The sequence below is a fragment of the Saitoella complicata genome (genome assembly GCF_001661265.1).
Source record: "Saitoella complicata NRRL Y-17804 unplaced genomic scaffold SAICOscaffold_3, whole genome shotgun sequence".
NCBI lineage: Eukaryota > Fungi > Ascomycota > Saitoellomycetes > Saitoellales > Saitoellaceae > Saitoella > Saitoella complicata.
In genome coordinates, this window is record NW_017566994.1 from 563,970 (window position 1) to 581,782 (window position 17,813).

Genomic DNA, 17,813 nt, shown 5'->3' on the forward strand with positions numbered 1-17,813 from the left:
ATTATGTACTTCCAACCTACACTCAAGCAGACTTCTCGAGCAACTTTTTGACTTCAGCAACCAGGTCTCCACGCTGTATCAGTGCACCCTCGTCAGACTCCTCCTTCAAACCCAACTCCTTCAGCCTGACTTGACCATTGTTGTATTCCTCCTGGCCCAAAATAATTGCCAATGGCACACCGCTCTTCTCCGCAGCCTCGAACTGGGGTCTTGGCTTAGGTTTAGCCTTGTACAAAAACTCGGCCTTGATGCCAGCATCCCACAACTCCTTGCACACCCTCATACGCTCCTTCACGAAACCATCCCAGTCCTTGCCTCCACCGAAAGCCATGACGTAAACGTCGACCTCGTTGCTTCGGACGCTGGCAGCCTCCGTCCGCTGCTTGATGATAGAGAAGACACGCTCGACACCGATGGAGACACCGACACAGGGGATACCTCCCTTCTTGCTGTTGGAGAACATGCCGACGAGCTCGTCGTAACGACCACCGGCAGCGACAGATCCTACACCGACAGTGTCATCATCGGAGCGATCGGCATCAGGATCCGTGGGCTGGGCCTTCTTAGGCGCAGGCTTCTTGACGCCCTGCTTAGCCGCTGGAGGAGCGGAAGCCTCAGTGACAGCTTCGTAGATGACACCAGTGTAATAGTCAAGACCACGAGCAAGGGAGAGATCGAAGGAGACGTTGTCAAGGATATCGAAAGCCTCCAGGTAGTCCATAAGGAGAGCCATGTCAGCGGTACCGGCAGCACCGGACTTGTTAGCCTGAAGCTTCTCATCGGCCTGGAGCCTCTCGAGCAGATCGCGACCACCCTTGAGCTGGACGTATTCTCCGATACGGTCAGCAACAGCCTCGTCAAGGCCCTTCTCCTGGACCATCTCCTTCTTAACATCCTCCCAAGGCATCTTGTCGAGCTTGTCGACAGCGGAAGAGATGGTGCGGATCTTCTCGGCAGGAACACCACAGGTCTCGAACATACCATCGAGAATCTTACGGTGGTTGAGCTTGATGGTGAACTTGCCAATGTCAAGGGCAGTCAAGACCTCCACCAAGATCCTCAAGACCTCAGCATCTGGGACCATGGGGTCGAACTGACCAGCAATATCGAAATCACACTGGTAGAATTCCCTCATACGTCCCTTGTTCATAGCGGGTTGGTCACGACGGTAGACCTTGGCAATGTGGTAACGCTTGATGTTGGTGACGGTGTTGTTCATGGCGAGCCATCGTGCAAAGGGCACGGTCAAGTCATAACGCAATGAACAGAGCTCACCACCCTGATCCTGGAGGTCGTAGATGAGCTTGGAGTCCTCTCCATATTTGCCAGACAGGATCTCCTTGAGCTCGAAAACGGGAGTGTCGAGGGTGACAGCACCGTGGCGCTTGAAGACCCCGGTGATGGTGTTGAAGATCTTCTCGCGAATGGCCATGTCGGTACCGAAGTAATCCTTAGTTCCCTGTACGGATCGCGAACATTAGTACCGCTTAACCATAACATAGAGGTATAAAGCTCACCTTTGGCACCTTCAAGGTGAACTTGGTTTCCTTCTTTCCATTACCAGCACCGGCTAAGGACAGGTTGAGCTCTTTCAACTGCGCCTGCAACTCCTTCATCCTGTCCGCAGCAGACGGATCCTTCTTCAGCGCTCCGATCTCATTCTTCAAAGCGGTGATCTGGGCCTTGACCTCCTCACTGGGTGCTGACATTTTATTGCTCGTGGTGTCGCTGCAAGCTGATGCCGAAAAACGACGAAGTACGACCGCGACCGAAGCTGACGTCGGATTAAGCTGTGGCGCCCTGAACGATACTGCGGATCCTCGAAGAAGACGACCGAGGATAACTTTGCCTGTGTGATTGGGAATCGACACGGGCATACACTTCAACCCAGCTGGAATGGATACGAGTGCTGCGACGAGAAGCGCTCTGCTTGATGCGCTCGACTCGGTGAGCCACGAACCTGCACATGCAGCTACCATCGTATACGCGTTGAACTGACCGTTTATGCGATTAGGTGAGAGGGAAGAAGTATTTAGTGCTTGATCGCAGCCTGAGTGGCCCAATTGGCCTCATCGTCAAGTTCTCCGTCCTACAAGATCATGGCGTGGAGAAGATATTCTGGTTGGAAGAAGGGCCCATTGTGTTGCCGAACAAGAGTGCATCAATTGTGTACCTATGCCGGAGTACTGTTAAGAACGTACGGAATATCGTCGGTGTGTAGTCCGTGCCAGTTCTCGGGGTGTATGCTGACGATGACGCACAGGTCATATCAAAGAGCATGCGAAGGACACAAGCAATTCGTATGACTACACTCTCCTGTTCACCCCGAGGCGAACAATGATCTGTCAGAAGATTCTTGAGGACGAGGGCGTCTTTGGAGACGTCACCATCTCCGAGTTTCCTCTTCTCTTCGTTACTCTTGAGCCAGATGTGCTTTCCCTCGAACTGGACTCAGCGTTTGAGGACATCTATCTTCATCATGATTACAGCTCGATATTCTATTCCGCTCAGGCATTGATGAAGTTGCAGGAGAGTTACGGGCTGTTCCCACGGGTATTGGGGAAAGGAGATAAGGCACGACAATTGACGGATCTGCTGCTGAGGATGAGGAAGGAGGTCGCAGTGGACGATCCCCTCAACCCTGGCGCAATGAGCTCCAGCACCGTTTTGGACAGTCTAATCATTATTGATAGAGGAGTGGATATGGCAACCCCTTTGATGACGCAGTTAACATATGAGGGGTTGATTGATGAGTCGTACGGTATCAAGAATGGCTACGTTGAGCTTCCGCCTTCCATTGTGGCGCCGACACAAACGACAGGGAAGTCCAGTTCCTCGGGTGCTCCAATCTCGGATAGCGCTGCGTCTGCAACGCAAAAGAAGAAGACACTACTGAATTCTACCGATAAGCTCTACGGCCAACTGCGGGATACCAACTTCTCCGTAGTAGGCGGTCTCCTTAACAGGGTCGCCAAGAGACTGAACGAGAATTACGACGAGCGACACCAAGCGAAAACAGTGACGCAGTTGAAAGGCTTCGTAGGCAAGTTGGGAGGGCTGCAAGCGGAGCATCAGAGCCTAAGGCTGCACACTGCTATTGCTGAGGAGATCATGGCCAAGACTGGGACGGAGGCTTTTAACAAGACTCTTGAGGTGCAGCAGAACCTCGTGGCGGGCGTTGATCCATCTACGCTCATGCCGGTCATGGAAGAGCTCATTGCGCGGTCCGTGCCAATTGCCGATATCATTCGACTCCTTTCGCTTGCATCAGTCATGAACGGCGGTATCAAGCCGAAAGACCTGGAGCATCTCAAGCGTGAAGTTTTGCAAACATATGGTCACGAGCACATCCTCACCTTTGCAGGCTTGCACAGGCTTGGACTGCTTGTTCCCAAGATCAGCGGGACCGCAGCCCTCACCAGCGGTACTCCAAGCCAAAAGTACTCATACAATCAGCTGCGTAAAGGCTTGAAGCTTATCGTCGATGAAGTGAACGAACATGATCCTCAGGACGTCGCGTACGTCTACAGTGGCTACGCGCCGCTCTCGGTTCGCCTTGTACAAACCGTAATTCAGAAGCGCGCATTACTTCCCCCTAATACCCAGTCCAAGGGAAGCGGTTGGAAGGATTTTGAAGACATATTGAAGTACGTTAAAGGACCTGCGGTTGATGAAACCCAACGTGACGAGGACGACGTTGTTCGAGTCCGTCGCCCAAACAGCGGGCAGGAGAAGATTACAGTGGTTTTCTTCGTCGGCGGAGTTACGTACACCGAAATCAGTGCCTTGAGATTGTTGGCACAGCAGGAAAAGGGAAAGAAACAGATTGTGGTAGCGACTACCGGCATACTCAACGGAGAGAAGGTCGTGGACGCGGCAATGAGTGCGATACCTGACATCAAGCAGGCTTGAGAGAGGTATTAGATACATAATTTGTAGCATACCCGTGATAATCCACCTCCGAATCTTCCAATTAACGTTGTAGTTAACGCACGGTGACATGAACGTTTTCGTATTCGTGGCTTAGCCGCGGCTGTCTGTGCCAAGGTGAACGTCGCCGGCCCGAGGGAGTCCACGGGTCGTACAAATACCGGACCCTCAGTCTTCCGTGCAAACCGGTCTCAGTATCGTCCATTGCAAGCGGAGCCTCATCAGATCGAGCCGCGACTCAGTAGACACCAGTCGCCTATCCGCCAGTCTTGACAACGTCATTCGGTACATCAGTCCACCTCCAAGCACACAACTTCTCAGAGAGCCACCAGAAACCTCATATACCTTCAGTACTCCGATGGCCGCTATTGCCAACCTGTTTAACAAAATCGCACTCAACCAACCTGCTGGTTACGAACGCAAGAAGAACTACAAATTCGGTCGAACACTCGGCGCTGGAACCTATGGCTTGGTTCGTGAAGCGTACGATATCAAGCACAAAGATCAAGTGGCGGTGAAAATTATCCCGAAGAAGAATGTCAAGGGACATGAGGATATGGTTTTTGACGAGATGGAGTTGTTAAAGAGTCTGCATCATCCTAATATCGTGGAGTTTCGGGATTGGTTTGAGAGTCATACCAAGTTCTATATTATCACGCAGTTAGCTCGCGGTGGTGAACTTTTCGACAGAATCTGCGAACAGGGCAGATTTACGGAGTCGGATGCCGTGCAAGTTGTTCGGGAGATTCTGGAAGCAGTCGCATATCTTCACAGCCAGCACATCGTGCACCGCGATCTAAAACCAGAAAACTTGCTTTACCTCACGGAGGATCCCTACTCACCACTTGTCCTTGCCGACTTTGGTATCGCCAAGCTCCTCGACGAGTCGCACAACCAGGTTCTCACCTCCATGGCTGGTTCCTTTGGTTACGCCGCACCTGAGATCTTGTCTCGAAAGGGTCACAGCTACCCATGTGATTTGTGGAGTTTGGGTGTAATCACGTACACGCTATTGTGCGGTTACTCGCCTTTCAGAACCGAGGATCGAGATGAGTTAATCAAAGAGACAATCGCCGCAAACATCGTCTTCCACGACCGATACTGGAAAGACGTCTCCTCCGACGCCAAAGACTTTATCAAATCCCTCCTCAACCCAACCCCCTCCCAACGTCCTTCCGCTGCCGAGGCACTCAAGCACCGCTGGTTGACCGGCGAGACGGCCAACGACCAGACCGATCTGTTGCCATCCGTCAGAGCCGGTCTTTCCGCCCGCCGCAAGTTCAAACGCGCAATCGAAGCCATCCGCTTGCAAAACAAGATCAAGGCACTCGCCGCCGCCGATATGTCCGACTCAGAAGAAGACCGTTCTGGAGGACGATCCGGTCGTAGTAGTGCCGCCGTCAGTCGCGAAACGAGTCCAGAAAGATATGGTCGACCTCCTGCGGGAAGGCCAAAGAGCGAGAGGGGTAGTGTGTTTGCTGAGGTTGTGAAGGCCAAGTTAAGGGATGCTAAGGACGAGCAGGAGGAGAGGGCGAGATCGGGTGTGTTAGCGGGAACGAGGAGTCCTGGAGGATCTGTTCATTTGAGTCCGGAGAGTGCGAGAACCCCCAATGGGCGAAGCAGGTAGAACGATCGGGGGGAAATGTAAGCTAGGTGAACGTTGTGGAGGAAGGCGTCATATTCTTGAGGCCAAGGTGAAGCAATCATGAAGGAATGAGGCATACGATACTACACTAGCTATAGCGTCGTTCACATTGGAATATCCCATCTTCCCTATACCGGTGTTTTGTAGACGTACTGTATGTTGATTGTCTTTTCACAAGACAGTCCAAACTCCTTCGATGCTACTACCTCCTCCATGCAAAAGACCAAACCACAACATTTTTACACGCCGAAATGGAACTGCCTGACCTTGTTTCCATAGTACGCCAACGAAATCAAACCGAGACCAGCCAAACCAAGAGGAACAGGCTTCTTGAAGGCAGTCTTCGCGCTTCTAACGACGCCAGCACCGGTGAGAACCGCAGAGGCAGCAGCCGCGATCTCAGCACCGCCGTCAGCATTCTTCTTCATGAGAGTCCCGGCGTATCCGTAAGCGGCACCGAGGGCGGCACCAGCGATGAGGGATGGCGCGGAGCGGGTCTTCATGAAGGCCATGGCGCCTCCAGCGGGAAGAACAGCGGCGAGAGTGAAAGCAGGGTGTTCCTACGTGATAGGTTCGGTTAGCAGGATTCATGGTGAAGGTGAAGATCAAAGTAAAGTACCATTTGTGCTTTTTTGATATTCGAGGAGTTGATCTACCGAATTAGGCCGAGACTTTGGGATCTACGCTACAGGGCGGATCCGAACCGGGGAAGTCGACATATGTCGTCGACTGCGACTGCGACGAATACGATTTGGTCCGAATGCTAGAGATCAATGGCGATTGCAGAAAAGAACGCGACGCTTATTTCCAAATGACTGACTCATCTCATGAGGTTCATCTCAGACGGCTTGACTGAGCCGAGAGAGCTTACAAGTTCCCTGACGCTAGTGTCGCGCTCCCGGCGGCTCCTAAGTTCGTATCATCGACAATCTCGAAGGAAACCACGAATACACAAACTTATACCAAATGTCCAACGTCAAGACCTTCCACGACTCCGTTCTGACCGCTGCGTCTGGCGGTACCGCCACTCCCAAGCTCCTCCCGAACGGAGACCAGAAACCTTTGGAGAAACCCAAGGCAAAGGACTGGACTTCCCACTTGTCTACCGAGTCCAAGACCCGCAAGGCCTCTCCCTTGAAGAGTTCTTTCAAGTTTGTTTTCTCTACTCCATACGTGTTGGCGCGGCGACTAACAAGCGGACAGGTACTTGTCTAACCCCGGTCTCATCTCCCTCGGTGGAGGTTTGCCCACACCCGCCTACTTCCCCTTCGAATCCATCTCCGCCAAGGTCGCTACCGTCGGCAAATTCTCCGAAGAGGAGACCCTGACCTCCGGTACTACCATGTCTGTTCCCAAGTACGACAAGAGCGCTGGCGCCTACGACCTTGCCCGTGCGCTGCAATATGGATCTGGCTCTGGTAGCCCCGAGCTCCTTGAATTCTTGACTCAGCATACCGAGATGATCCACCACCCCCCCTACGCCGATTGGAAGTGTGTCATGACTGCCGGAAACACCTCCGCTTTGGCCACTTGTTACCGCATGTTGATGAACCGCGGCGACTTCTTGTTGATGGAGGAGTATACTTTCCCTTCTGCTGTCGAGACTGCCAGCCCCATGGGTATCAAGCCACTTGGCGTCAAGATTGATGGTGAGGGTGTCATTGCTGAGGCTTTGGACGAGCTCCTCTCCAACTGGGACGAGGCCGCCCGCGGTGGTCGCAAGCCCCACGTCATGTACCTCATCCCCACCGGTCAGAACCCCACCGGATCCACTGGCTCTGCTGAGCGCCGCAAGGCTGTCTACGCCGTCTGCCAGAAGCACGACGTCATCATTCTCGAAGATGAGCCCTACTACTTCCTCCAGATGCAGCCATACGTTCGTGATGCCCCCCCTGCACCACTGCCTGGCTCCCACGAGGAGTTCATCGCTGACCTCATCCCCTCTTACCTTTCCCTCGACACTGACGGCCGTGTCATCCGTCTTGACTCCTTCTCCAAGGTCATTGCACCCGGATCCCGTTGCGGATGGCTCACCGGTCCTGCTCAGCTCATGGAGCGTGCCCTCCGTCATAACGAGGTCTCTATCCAGTCCGCCTCTGGTTTCTCTCAGGCCATTCTGTACCAGCTCCTTTCTCAGACCTGGGGCCACTCTGGTTACCTCGACTGGTTGATCAACCTCCGCGCCGAGTACACCGCTCGTCGTGACATCTGTCTCAAGGCCATGGAGGAGTACCTCCCAGAAGGTATCTGCTCCTGGGTCAACCCCGCCGCCGGTATGTTCATCTGGATCGAGGTTGACCCCTCCAAGCACCCTCAGATTTCAGAGGGTTTGCCCGTCATCGAGGACCGTGTCTTCCAGAAGGCTATCGACAAGAACGTCCTTGTCGTCCCTGGATCATGGTTCATTGTTGATGAGGATGCCAAGTACAGCAAGGGCAAGTTGTTCTACCGTATCACTTTTGCTTGTGTTGCGTCTGAGTTGGTTGTGGAGGCTTTGAAGAGGTTCGGAGCTGCTATCAAGGAGGAGTATGGTATTGCTGCTTAAAATGGGACGGTGGATAGGGACTGGTAAGATATAGCTAGACGTGATGAAAATTTAGGATATTTATGAAGCGATGCGATTGCGGTCTTGAAAACATCTTAGAACAAGCCGAGGTGCTCCCGACATCTATAGATCGCGGCGCCGGCGGTGTGGCTGAAAAACGTCTGGGTCCCAAACAGCGAGGAACTGCACCGTAAGAACAACAGCTGTTTGCTTGAACGACGACGCAAGCTCTGGTCAACCAACCTCTCTGGTCAAGATACAGCATTCTTATGAAAGTCGGTTACGGTCTGTCAGAATCACCATGGGAGCAGAGATCTTAAAAGGATGACCTGTATACAACGGCTTCATAGCCGAGCACATGGCTGCACTACACCATGTCGATCACTTTAGAGTATCCGCTTCGAATTCGTCGGCTAACTCTGAAAAATGATCATGATTGAGGTTGCGAACGGTCGCCCAGGGCACGCTATAAAGTCGTCATGAGAGTTCCTCTCAAGTCGCTCCATTCTCCCATATACGTGCGCAATCCGGTTGTCCATTAGTGATCATGCTTGTCAAACACATCCTTTCGATCGCTTCCATCATCTCGGCACTTGCCGGTACTGCTACTTCGGCTCGTGTCTCTCGTCAGGATGCCTTGGGCTTGAGGAGACGGACGGCTCACGAGAAGCGCAATGGCCTTGTTCTTCACAAGCGCTCAACTTGGGATGCACCAGACGGCGTGATCTCTCCCAAGGTGTTCATTGTCTCCATGTTCGAGCCTGAAATGGAGCCATGGATTGAGCCCTTCGGTCTGTACGCTCAAAACATCACCGTCCCTGGTCTTTCGCCTCTCTTTCCCAATGTTCACTGCGATGCTGCCGGTGAAATCTGCCAGTACACTACTGGTGAAAGCGAGATCAACGCTGCTTCATCCACTACAGCGCTTTTGCACAGTCCTTACTTCAACCTCACCTCGACGTTCTTCCTCATCGCAGGTATCGCCGGTGCCAACCCTCACATTGCCACTACCGGCTCCGTCACCTTCGCTAAGTTTGCGGTGCAAGTCGCTCTTGAGTACGAATTCGTCACCAGGGAACTCCCTAGTAACTACTCCACTGGCTACATCCCTCTCGGCGCCGACGCTCCTGATCAGTACCCAGGACACATTTACGGAAGCGAAGTCTTCGAGTTGGACGACAACCTTCGTCAGCGTGCCATGTATCTCGCCAACCTCACCACATTGGCCGACACTGCGACGACACAGAAGTATCGTGCTCTCTATGATTACGCACCCGCGAACCAGCCCCCTGCCGTTGTTGGATGCGATGTTGTGACCAGTGATGCCTACTGGTCTGGCGAGCTCCTTGCGGAGTCTTTCGGGAACTACACCTCTCTGATCTCCAACGGAAGCGCAGTGTACTGCTCTACTGCCCAAGAAGACAATGCTACCCTCGAAGCCATGGTCCGTGCTGCAGCCACCGGCCTCATGGACTTCTCTCGCATCATTGTTATGCGTACCGTTTCCGACTTTGACCGTCCCCCGAAGGGCGAGGCTGCTTTCACAAATCTCCTCTTTGCCTCTCAAGGTGGCTTTACGCCTGCAATTGACAACATTCTGATTGCTGGAGGAATGATTGTGAAGGACATGTTGATGTACTGGGATGACACCTACGCTCCGGGCATCAAACCTGGTAACTACATTGGAGACATTTTCGGAACCCTTGGCGGTATCCCGGACTTTGGACCTGGACCTTAGAACGCGATGGACATGGAAGGATAGGCGCTGCGCCCTTTTCGGCAGTTTCGATTGTACGATATTGACTATTTATCCCTGGTAGAGTGGAGAGAATGAAAGACCAGAGCACGGGAATTGCCTTTATTACTGTGACTATTACATAATTAACTAAAGGGTTCATAGAGAAACCGAAGCAGATGGAGCATCCACTGTGATTGTTTTCCAAACAGTTGTGGTCATCGTCCGCGTGCTGCGCGTGAGAGAGCTCGAGACCGGCGCAGCCGGTGTGACAGTCTCGTACACAGTGGTGTAGCTCGTATCTGTGGGATGCACAGTTGTCAATACGACATGTGCAGATGAAGTTGCTATCAACCAATAGTTAGTACGATGCTGGGTGTTTGGAAAAGGACTGAAGGAAATACTTGCGAGTTTGCCCCGTGATGTCCAACCAGAAGGTAGTTACATTGGTAACGCATGCAGAGGAGTTGTTAAGATCACGTCCTTGTGGGACAGCAACCCCAGATACTGTCGAGATCATTGCCACCACGAAGATGAAGACGTTGATGATGTTCTGCATGTTTGTTTGTGTTATAGCCTTGGGTTTTATGAACTGTGTAAGACGCTGAAAATACAAGTATCAATGGTCGATATATAGCTGTAAAAGAGTGACTAGGGTCGGCTTCGATTCGGGGCAGAATGGCTGTTGGTTATCTCTGACGCGTGCGGACCTCGTGGGATATTTAACTTCCCAGGACGCACGGCCCATGGGGAAAAGGAGCTAGAACAAAGACCGACGTCTATCAATTCGTTGCATCTACGAAACCATCATCTTGGAGGCTTGAACATTCCGAAACCGCGGATCAAGGTCTGTGCGTTAAGTTGAGATCTGGGGTGCGGGTCGCGGCCGGCCTCAGCTGAGGCACACAAAGCACCTGAGGAGATCAGGGGTGGATGTTGGCGGTCGCGCATCACGGAAGACTGCCAGAGAATTGTCAGAGACTGATTAGTCAGAAAATTTAACAGATGACGTTTCTATGACGAGAATAGTCGCTCTATTCGCCAGCAGCTAACATGGCCAGTCAAGCTTCAGTCGACGTCTGGACCAACGCTCTGCTGTGATCTAAAGTAATCCTCCATGGTAAAGCACGCCAGGTAAAAATCCCACATGAACGCCGTTATCCACCCAATATCCAGTCCATATTTCATCACATGGCTTGTGCCTGCAAGTCCCCCAAATGACCGCTTTGCCATGAATCAAATAACCAAATCTGCCAGATCCCTATCCAAATCAGCTTCATATTCCATTAATCCACCAACTCTCTCATCACTGACGCCAATCCATAGCCTTTCACTTCCCTGACTCTCAACAAATCCGATTCCAGCAACTTCTCCGAAGAAGTCAATGACCTGCATTCTTTCTTTCGAAGTATCCCACAGGGTGACGAAGTCAGCGGACTCAGCAACAGCCAACAAAGTTCCGTTCGCACCACCAAAATCGAGGGTCCGGACACTACCACACTGTGCCGGCAATGTTGCTACAGGCGCACTGAAATTTCGTGCATCCCATAGCCTAGCCGTGGTATCCTGACTACCCGTAGCAAGATACCAGCTCGGCGACCACGCACTCGTAAAAATCCAATCCGTATGTGCCTTCAGATTAGCAATAATTCCGCCACTCTCTGCATCAATAATCACTGCATCGCACGAATCACCGCCCACAAGCCGTAAACGGGCGTCAGGAGATGTACTTGATGTGTTTGGCGCCCATGGTGTTGAATGACCAGAAAGACACACGTTTTGTGCTGTATCGATTGTTCGAATGGAACTATCGTTCGAAGTGTACACAAGAACTGGTGATTCAGACGACCGTGACCTGCTGATGTGGACATGATTTCCAATACCATGAGCGCTGCCAGTCAGGAAGCCGGTGAAGTCCTTCTGATCCGCATCCTCATCATAATTATTTTCTAGGGTGTATGCGTATTCTCCGTAGAAGCCCGCGGTCGCAACAACGGCGGCGTCAGCAGCCAATGTCGTCGGTCGTGTACCAATACGCGTACTTTCCCCTGACAGCAGGTCTATCACAACCTGACAAGCAGCAGCCGGGTTATGCGGATTATATCTCATAATCTGCGTTCCTTTTGCATGGTACACAGCGGTCGACGTTGCTGGAGAGAGAAGATGGCGCAACTGAAAGTGTGCAATGGTCGGGACACGAGTGGTTGTCGTAGACCGATGTGCAAAGATATTGCGTTCGGAGTATCCTGGTGGAATATCTGGAGGATCTAGCAGAGGATCTGGTGGCGGGCAGTTGGTGTAGTTCTGATGTGTCATAAGTCTATTCGACTCTTGTCAGGCCACGTCGCGTTAGACGCAAGAGTTTGCAAACCTTGTCTTTCGCAGGGACTCTCGCGAGATGAGGGCATCAGCCCACCAGATCCCTTGATAATCCACATCTCTGGCTCTCAAGATATCCGCGTCAACTGCCTTGACCTTCTGCAATCCCCACATCCCGCCTTCTCCTCCAAATTCGAAGCCCGAATCCTCCATAACGCCGTCAGGTCCGACGTACTCGAAGTCAACGTTATGCTCGACAAGGTGAAGGGTCGCTTCGGTTGCACGAAGAACGGTCAAGTCCGGAACGAGGTCCATCTCGACATCCTCGTCGTACGGACTGCCATCGATCTCCACCAGACTGACGTCCGCATCAGGCACAGAGAACGACACACGCATTGGCAAAGCCATACTTGATCGACTACTGACGGTAAAAAGTTTCCAATCGTTTGAGAACGAAGCGCTCAACGGCGTCTGCGTTTCTCTGGCTGGTCCGTGCGGGTTTTGCCTCGCAATGCAAGGTTGTACGTGAGTGATTCACCCGCTGCAGGACCAAACCCTATTTCATATCGATTCAAGGGCTTCGGGGATATTTAAAGCTGTATTCGTGACTATACTATCAGAGCATTTCTGGATCAATCGCCGCTGCAATAACTAAGAAGTCTCCCAGCTGCTAGCGCCGTCCGCATTCTTAAGTATTCTTCTCGCGCTTGACCTTCTCGTACATCCACTCCCATATGCATACGTGCAAGAATCATCACCACCACAAATGGGAATCAAGCTTGCAAATCTGTGTGGTTCGTGTAGTCCAGGATCCCATGTTCCATACCCTCAAGCCAGCGTTGCCGATTGTGTGCTTGGATATCTGGGGATTTTAGGGTCAGAGAGGTTTGTACGGGTGAGGCGGAATAAGATTTGCCCTATCAGACAAGGACGTTTCAATTGGAAACTGGGATATGAGCTGGTTATATCACAAATCAAATATGTCGAGAGTTTGCCAATATGGTGTTCGACCTCAATTGCAGCCTTGAACAGTCCTCTACTCCCTTTCCATTGCATACCAGTAATCGTACAAAGACCTTCACACTCTTACATCAAGACAAAACTAATAACTGCCAGAGGCTTCGCAGCGAACCCACGCCCAGTGCTCCTCTTCCAACCTCATCCTGACAAGCTCGGCCGCTCCAGGTCAACCCCCGGAAACGACGGCCGCCGTTTGAGGAATCTCTCCTCCAGGTCCTGTTTCGTAGCAATCGCAAGAACGAATCGACGAGATGAATCGGTTACTGGTGGTTGCGTTAGTCACAGGTCTTTTGACGCACAAGGTACAAACGCACCAATCGCAAACTCATGCCCTCGTAACAAGAACGCTTCCAATTGCTCCAGGGGTGTCTCCAGCGTTATGACTTGATACTCCAATTCTGATTCTTCACGCTTCTTGAAACGGACCATATGATCTCTGATCTTCTCGTCATCTTTGCCTGCTTCAAGAGCTGGCATGATGTGTCGCATGTCGATATACCCCACCAGACGGCGATTCTTGGCAGACGTCACTGTAAGCTGACTATACTCGCGTTCGGAGGCGAGAGTGTAGGCCTCAGCGACAGTAGCAGAGGCTAGGATCGCATTGTCAGCACGGTCCGCCGGTCAATACTGGATATGGCGTGAATCTCACGTCCGATAGAGAGGGCCGGAGGAAGATCCAAGTCCTCGACACAAGCACCCCGATACTTTGCCGCATCAAGAGTGGTGGTACCATTCATTGGTATGATCTTAAGCCCAGTGACTCTTCAAGGAAATTAGCAGTTGGTACTTATGGATGTCGTCACCTAAGGGGTTAAGGTTTGCATGAGCCCCGCGCACTTGCAAGGGCCCGAACCCGATGTAACCTCGGCCGCGGAGTTGTATCAAGTCGAAGTCGAACCGGACTGTAACCTCCGTCGGATGACTTGCGATCGTCGTTCGTTTCCTCCGGAGATGTAACACTCTTAATGACTTAGCAGATCGGACTCCGTCTCCGTCGTCCTCGACTTCCTCCGCGAATGTGACTCTCGAGCTCTTCTTGGCCATATAAGATGCAACGTCTTTCCTCCGACAAGAAGTTTGTACCCAAGCTTGTGAACTCAAACAACTGAAAGCAATGTTGTTCTTCGTGGTATCATTCCTCGCTATCATCGCATATCTGTATATGAAGCAGTCATCCAAGAAGCAACAGCCGCTACCACCGGGACCGCCAGGACTACCCTTCATCGGTAATGCTTTGTATCTGAGGAAGAACGTGGGCCGTGAACGCCAAATGCACAAAGAACTTAGGGCGAAGTATGGCGACATGGTTTATCTCAAGGCGGGACCTAGCACCAATATGTTGCTGGTCTTCGACGAACGTATTGCGCAGGATTTATTCGTCAAGGTTCGTATATCTCCCGTGTCAGCAAGAACAAACAGCTAACCGTTACACAGCGAGGAGCGATCTACTCATCAAGACCCGATATGAAGGTTTTGAAGCACCTGGATCCCCATGGCATAGCTATATTGCCATATGGCAAAGAATGGAAGACCACTCGAAAGCTTTTCCATGGCGTCCTGGGCACTCACCAGGCTGATCGGTTCCGTCCTCATCAAGATTACGAGAGTGTTCGTTATTCAGCCAACATGCTGCATGAACCTGAAAAGTTCGTTGAATGGTCGAAACTGTTCACCATGTCCAGCATCACCTCGATCCTTTTGGGGTTGAGGATGCCTTCGCTTCACACGCCCATTGCAGAGGCAATTCACCTGGTTGATCAGATTCTCATCGATGGTGACATCCCATACGATCATCAACGCACCAAAGCTAATAATTCTAAACAGCCTTCATTCCTGGCCGTTACCTCGTGGATTTCTTTCCATTCCTCGACGCCTTACCTGACATCATCTCGCCGTGGAGGCGCGGAGCAAACGCTGGGTTTAGGCAGATAATGTCGCTCTACCTTCCTCTATGGCATGAAGCTCAGGAGAGGATCAAGAATGGCACGATGGCGTTTCCCACTTGTTCAGAGTACCTAGTCGACGTGCAGAAGAAAGACCCGGAGTTCTGGACAGATGAGCGTATCGCAAGTGGAGCTATTCAAGACTTGATCTTCGCTGCTTCTGACACGGTATGTCGCCCGAACGGTCTGGAGAGCATATACTCACTGGTTTCATCAGTCTTCCTCCTATGTACGCTTGTTCGAGGTCATGGCCGGAACGTTCCCGGATAAGGTCAAGAAAGCTCAAGAAGAACTTGACGCTGTTATTGGCCCCAATCGCTTGCCAACCTGGGAGGATGAGCCTAACCTGCCTTACGTCAGAGCATTCATCAAGGAGGTTCACAGATACTACACTTTCGCACCTTTCGGTGAGTGGCAGCAACATTTCACACTGTCCCAAAAACTAATCGCTTCCACAGCCGTTCCTCATGCCGCGATGAAAGACGACGTGTACAACGGTTACTTCATCCCCAAAGGCACACTGGTCATCGTGTCACTCACATCATGCACCACAATCCCGAGCACTACCCGGAACCCGAGTCTTTCTCTCCTGAACGCTTCCTCGACCATAACCTCGGTGCTGCGGCATCTGCGGCACTCACGGACACGAGGAAACGCGATCACTTTGCTTTCGGCTTTGGCAGGAGGATTTGCCCTGGGATACACGTTGCCGAGAATGGCACGTACATACAAGTTTCGCGGCTTCTGTGGGGATTCAACTTCGGTGAGCTGTTTATAGCTGGGACAAAGCAGAGAGCCCGTGTGGAAGATGTTTGTCGTGTCCAATTGATCGATGGCGTTGACTATGAAATCGACATCAAACCTCGCAATCCTAGGGTCGTAGAGGTCATTGAACGCGAATGGAACTCCAAGAATCTGGAGGTGGAGTCAAATTAGTGCTTTGGTACGATAGATAGGAGAGGAATATCCTGTATTAACGGTCGCTATACCAATTACCAATGCTGAGTATCTTTGTTCTTACTGCATTTGTACAGCCATATCCTGGCCCGTAATCCCCATCCAATCTCGTCTCACAGACTCTAACATTACTTAATGCGCGTGTCCGTGTCCATTGGACGGCGACGAAGCGTTCGCCGGTTCGCAGCACATGTTCTCCGCACACTCATCCTCGTCGCAGGCAAGCAAACAGCTCGCCCTATCAGCCTCCTCGGTCACCTCTTGGATACTGTGGAGACCGTCGTTGCCATCGCCCAGAAACTCAGGCTGCACGGTGCAAGAGTGGACTCCGTAAGAGTGCAAGCACTGGCGGATGGCGGCAGCGAGGTCCATGTAGTCTGATGACAAGGTGTCATTAGGAAGGGAAACAAGGACGTGTACGGATGCAATGAGCTTAACGTCAGACAACTGCCAGATGTGCAACTCGTGAACAGAAACCACACCCTTGATGTTCTGAATATCCTCCTTGACGTCCTCAGCGTCGATACCTGCCGGCACACCCTGCAACAAAATCAGACTTGCACTCTTGCAAAGGGGCAATGCGGAAGAGAAGATGATGCAAGTGATAACCAAAGAGATGACCGGATCGGCGTAGTATTTCCAGGTAAAGTCGGTTTTCCAGATAAAGAGAGCGGTAGCGATGACACCAACGTTTCCAAGAGCATCACCGAGGACGTGCAAGAACACACCCTGCATGTTGAGGTTACCGTGCGAGTGACCGTGGCCCTTACCGTTGTCCTTAGGCTTAGCGTGGTTATGTTCAGAGTGGTCATTGAGCAAAGCGGTACGCTCATCAGCAACATCGTGAATATGACGGCGGTTCTGCGCAGGGTGAACGTAAATGTCATCAGCACTGGAAAAGGAGAGACGGTGCTGGTGTCCTTTCTGGTGAGCGCGGTTCTGCGAGTGCCTGGCGACGACAGTTTCCGGAAGAACGGATTCAATATCACCGTTGTCGGATGAAGAGTCGTGACCCTGCGAGTGTCCATGCGAATGTCCTCCATGTCCGTGACCGTGGTCGTGGAACAAGAACAAACCAACGATGTTGCTTGCCAATCCAGCACTTCCGACAACCAGAATCAACAGAGGGTTGGTAATGACTTGAGGCTCGAAGAATCGCTGGACAGCTTCCATGAAGATAGACAAACACAAAGCCAACAAGAACACTCCATTGACCAATGCACCCAAAATCTCTGCACGCTGCCAGCCATAGGTATACTTTGGTGATGATTCAGTGCTGGACGCAAGCTTGACAGCATACAATGCGACGAGCAAGCTCATAACATCGTTAAGCATATGGAAAGAGTCGGCAACGAGCGCAAGTGAATGCACTGCATATCCAACTATGATCTCAAGGAAAAAGAAAGCAGTATCAATCACCAAGAGGGTGATGATTCTTGATGAACGGGACAGTCCCATGATGGTGACTGGATGTTGTTGCTCTGATCTCGGTGTTATAGAAACGACGTCGACGACGGTGGCGCGAGCAGAAGGAGCAGAACGTCTAGAAGCCCACGTTCAGGCGGTCAATGATGTCTATGAGCTCAGACTTGTCCAGTTACAGCAGTCGACCGAAGATCCAGCTGGCAGGATAGACAGCACCTTGATGGTTGACTTTGCAAAACAAGTTGATGGCCAGATAATTTACCTACAGTATTCACGCCCGCTCCACTCTCC

The 17,813-nt window shown here is 51.8% G+C and overlaps 9 protein-coding genes across 9 annotated transcripts; 5 read left to right on the forward strand and 4 right to left on the reverse strand.

The window, feature by feature from the left end:
* Positions 1-22: 22 nt before the first annotated feature.
* Positions 23-1,616, reverse strand: SAICODRAFT_52978 (mitochondrial and cytoplasmic histidine-tRNA ligase Hrs1; the record flags this gene model as incomplete). Its single annotated transcript, XM_019169188.1, has 2 exons — positions 23-1,459; positions 1,518-1,616. The coding sequence occupies 2 exons, from the start codon at positions 1,614-1,616 to the stop codon at positions 23-25; spliced, it is 1,536 nt and encodes a 511-aa protein (XP_019026597.1).
* A 188-nt stretch (positions 1,617-1,804) lies between these two features.
* SAICODRAFT_76526 (Sec1-like protein) lies at positions 1,805-3,963 on the forward strand. Its single transcript, XM_019171026.1, has 3 exons — positions 1,805-1,947; positions 2,015-2,213; positions 2,264-3,963. Exons 1-3 carry the CDS (start codon positions 1,897-1,899, stop codon positions 3,910-3,912), a joined length of 1,899 nt encoding a protein of 632 aa, XP_019026598.1. The 5' UTR covers positions 1,805-1,896; the 3' UTR covers positions 3,913-3,963.
* Positions 3,964-4,288: 325 nt separating this feature from the next.
* SAICODRAFT_64097 (Pkinase-domain-containing protein) lies at positions 4,289-5,909 on the forward strand (the record flags this gene model as incomplete). Its single annotated transcript, XM_019170045.1, has 2 exons — positions 4,289-5,471; positions 5,878-5,909. The coding sequence occupies 2 exons, from the start codon at positions 4,289-4,291 to the stop codon at positions 5,907-5,909; spliced, it is 1,215 nt and encodes a 404-aa protein (XP_019026599.1).
* Positions 5,910-6,541: 632 nt separating this feature from the next.
* SAICODRAFT_5425 (L-kynurenine/alpha-aminoadipate aminotransferase) lies at positions 6,542-8,120 on the forward strand (the record flags this gene model as incomplete). Its single annotated transcript, XM_019169276.1, has 2 exons — positions 6,542-6,726; positions 6,779-8,120. 2 exons carry the CDS (start codon positions 6,542-6,544, stop codon positions 8,118-8,120), a joined length of 1,527 nt encoding a protein of 508 aa, XP_019026600.1.
* A 547-nt stretch (positions 8,121-8,667) lies between these two features.
* SAICODRAFT_33490 (NUP-domain-containing protein) lies at positions 8,668-9,858 on the forward strand (the record flags this gene model as incomplete). Its single annotated transcript, XM_019168295.1, has 1 exon — positions 8,668-9,858. One exon carries the CDS (start codon positions 8,668-8,670, stop codon positions 9,856-9,858), a length of 1,191 nt encoding a protein of 396 aa, XP_019026601.1.
* A 1,027-nt stretch (positions 9,859-10,885) lies between these two features.
* Positions 10,886-12,650, reverse strand: SAICODRAFT_17234 (WD40 repeat-like protein). The gene is made up of 2 exons (XM_019165771.1): positions 12,227-12,650; positions 10,886-12,175 (listed from the first exon to the last, which is right to left on the reverse strand). Exons 1-2 carry the CDS (start codon positions 12,580-12,582, stop codon positions 11,092-11,094), a joined length of 1,440 nt encoding a protein of 479 aa, XP_019026602.1. The 5' UTR covers positions 12,583-12,650; the 3' UTR covers positions 10,886-11,091.
* A 523-nt stretch (positions 12,651-13,173) lies between these two features.
* Positions 13,174-13,964, reverse strand: SAICODRAFT_69468 (uncharacterized protein). Its single transcript, XM_019170475.1, has 3 exons — positions 13,847-13,964; positions 13,509-13,787; positions 13,174-13,457 (listed from the first exon to the last, which is right to left on the reverse strand). The coding sequence occupies exons 1-3, from the start codon at positions 13,932-13,934 to the stop codon at positions 13,333-13,335; spliced, it is 492 nt and encodes a 163-aa protein (XP_019026603.1). The 5' UTR covers positions 13,935-13,964; the 3' UTR covers positions 13,174-13,332.
* Positions 13,965-14,077: 113 nt separating this feature from the next.
* On the forward strand, positions 14,078-16,149 carry SAICODRAFT_69469 (cytochrome P450). Its single transcript, XM_019170476.1, has 6 exons — positions 14,078-14,581; positions 14,632-14,971; positions 15,022-15,308; positions 15,358-15,547; positions 15,599-15,629; positions 15,656-16,149. The coding sequence occupies exons 1-6, from the start codon at positions 14,312-14,314 to the stop codon at positions 16,074-16,076; spliced, it is 1,539 nt and encodes a 512-aa protein (XP_019026604.1). The 5' UTR covers positions 14,078-14,311; the 3' UTR covers positions 16,077-16,149.
* Positions 16,136-17,788, reverse strand: SAICODRAFT_64101 (cation efflux protein). The gene is made up of 2 exons (XM_019170046.1): positions 16,399-17,788; positions 16,136-16,365 (listed from the first exon to the last, which is right to left on the reverse strand). Exons 1-2 carry the CDS (start codon positions 17,553-17,555, stop codon positions 16,230-16,232), a joined length of 1,293 nt encoding a protein of 430 aa, XP_019026605.1. The 5' UTR covers positions 17,556-17,788; the 3' UTR covers positions 16,136-16,229.
* Between the last annotated feature and the right edge of the window lie 25 nt (positions 17,789-17,813).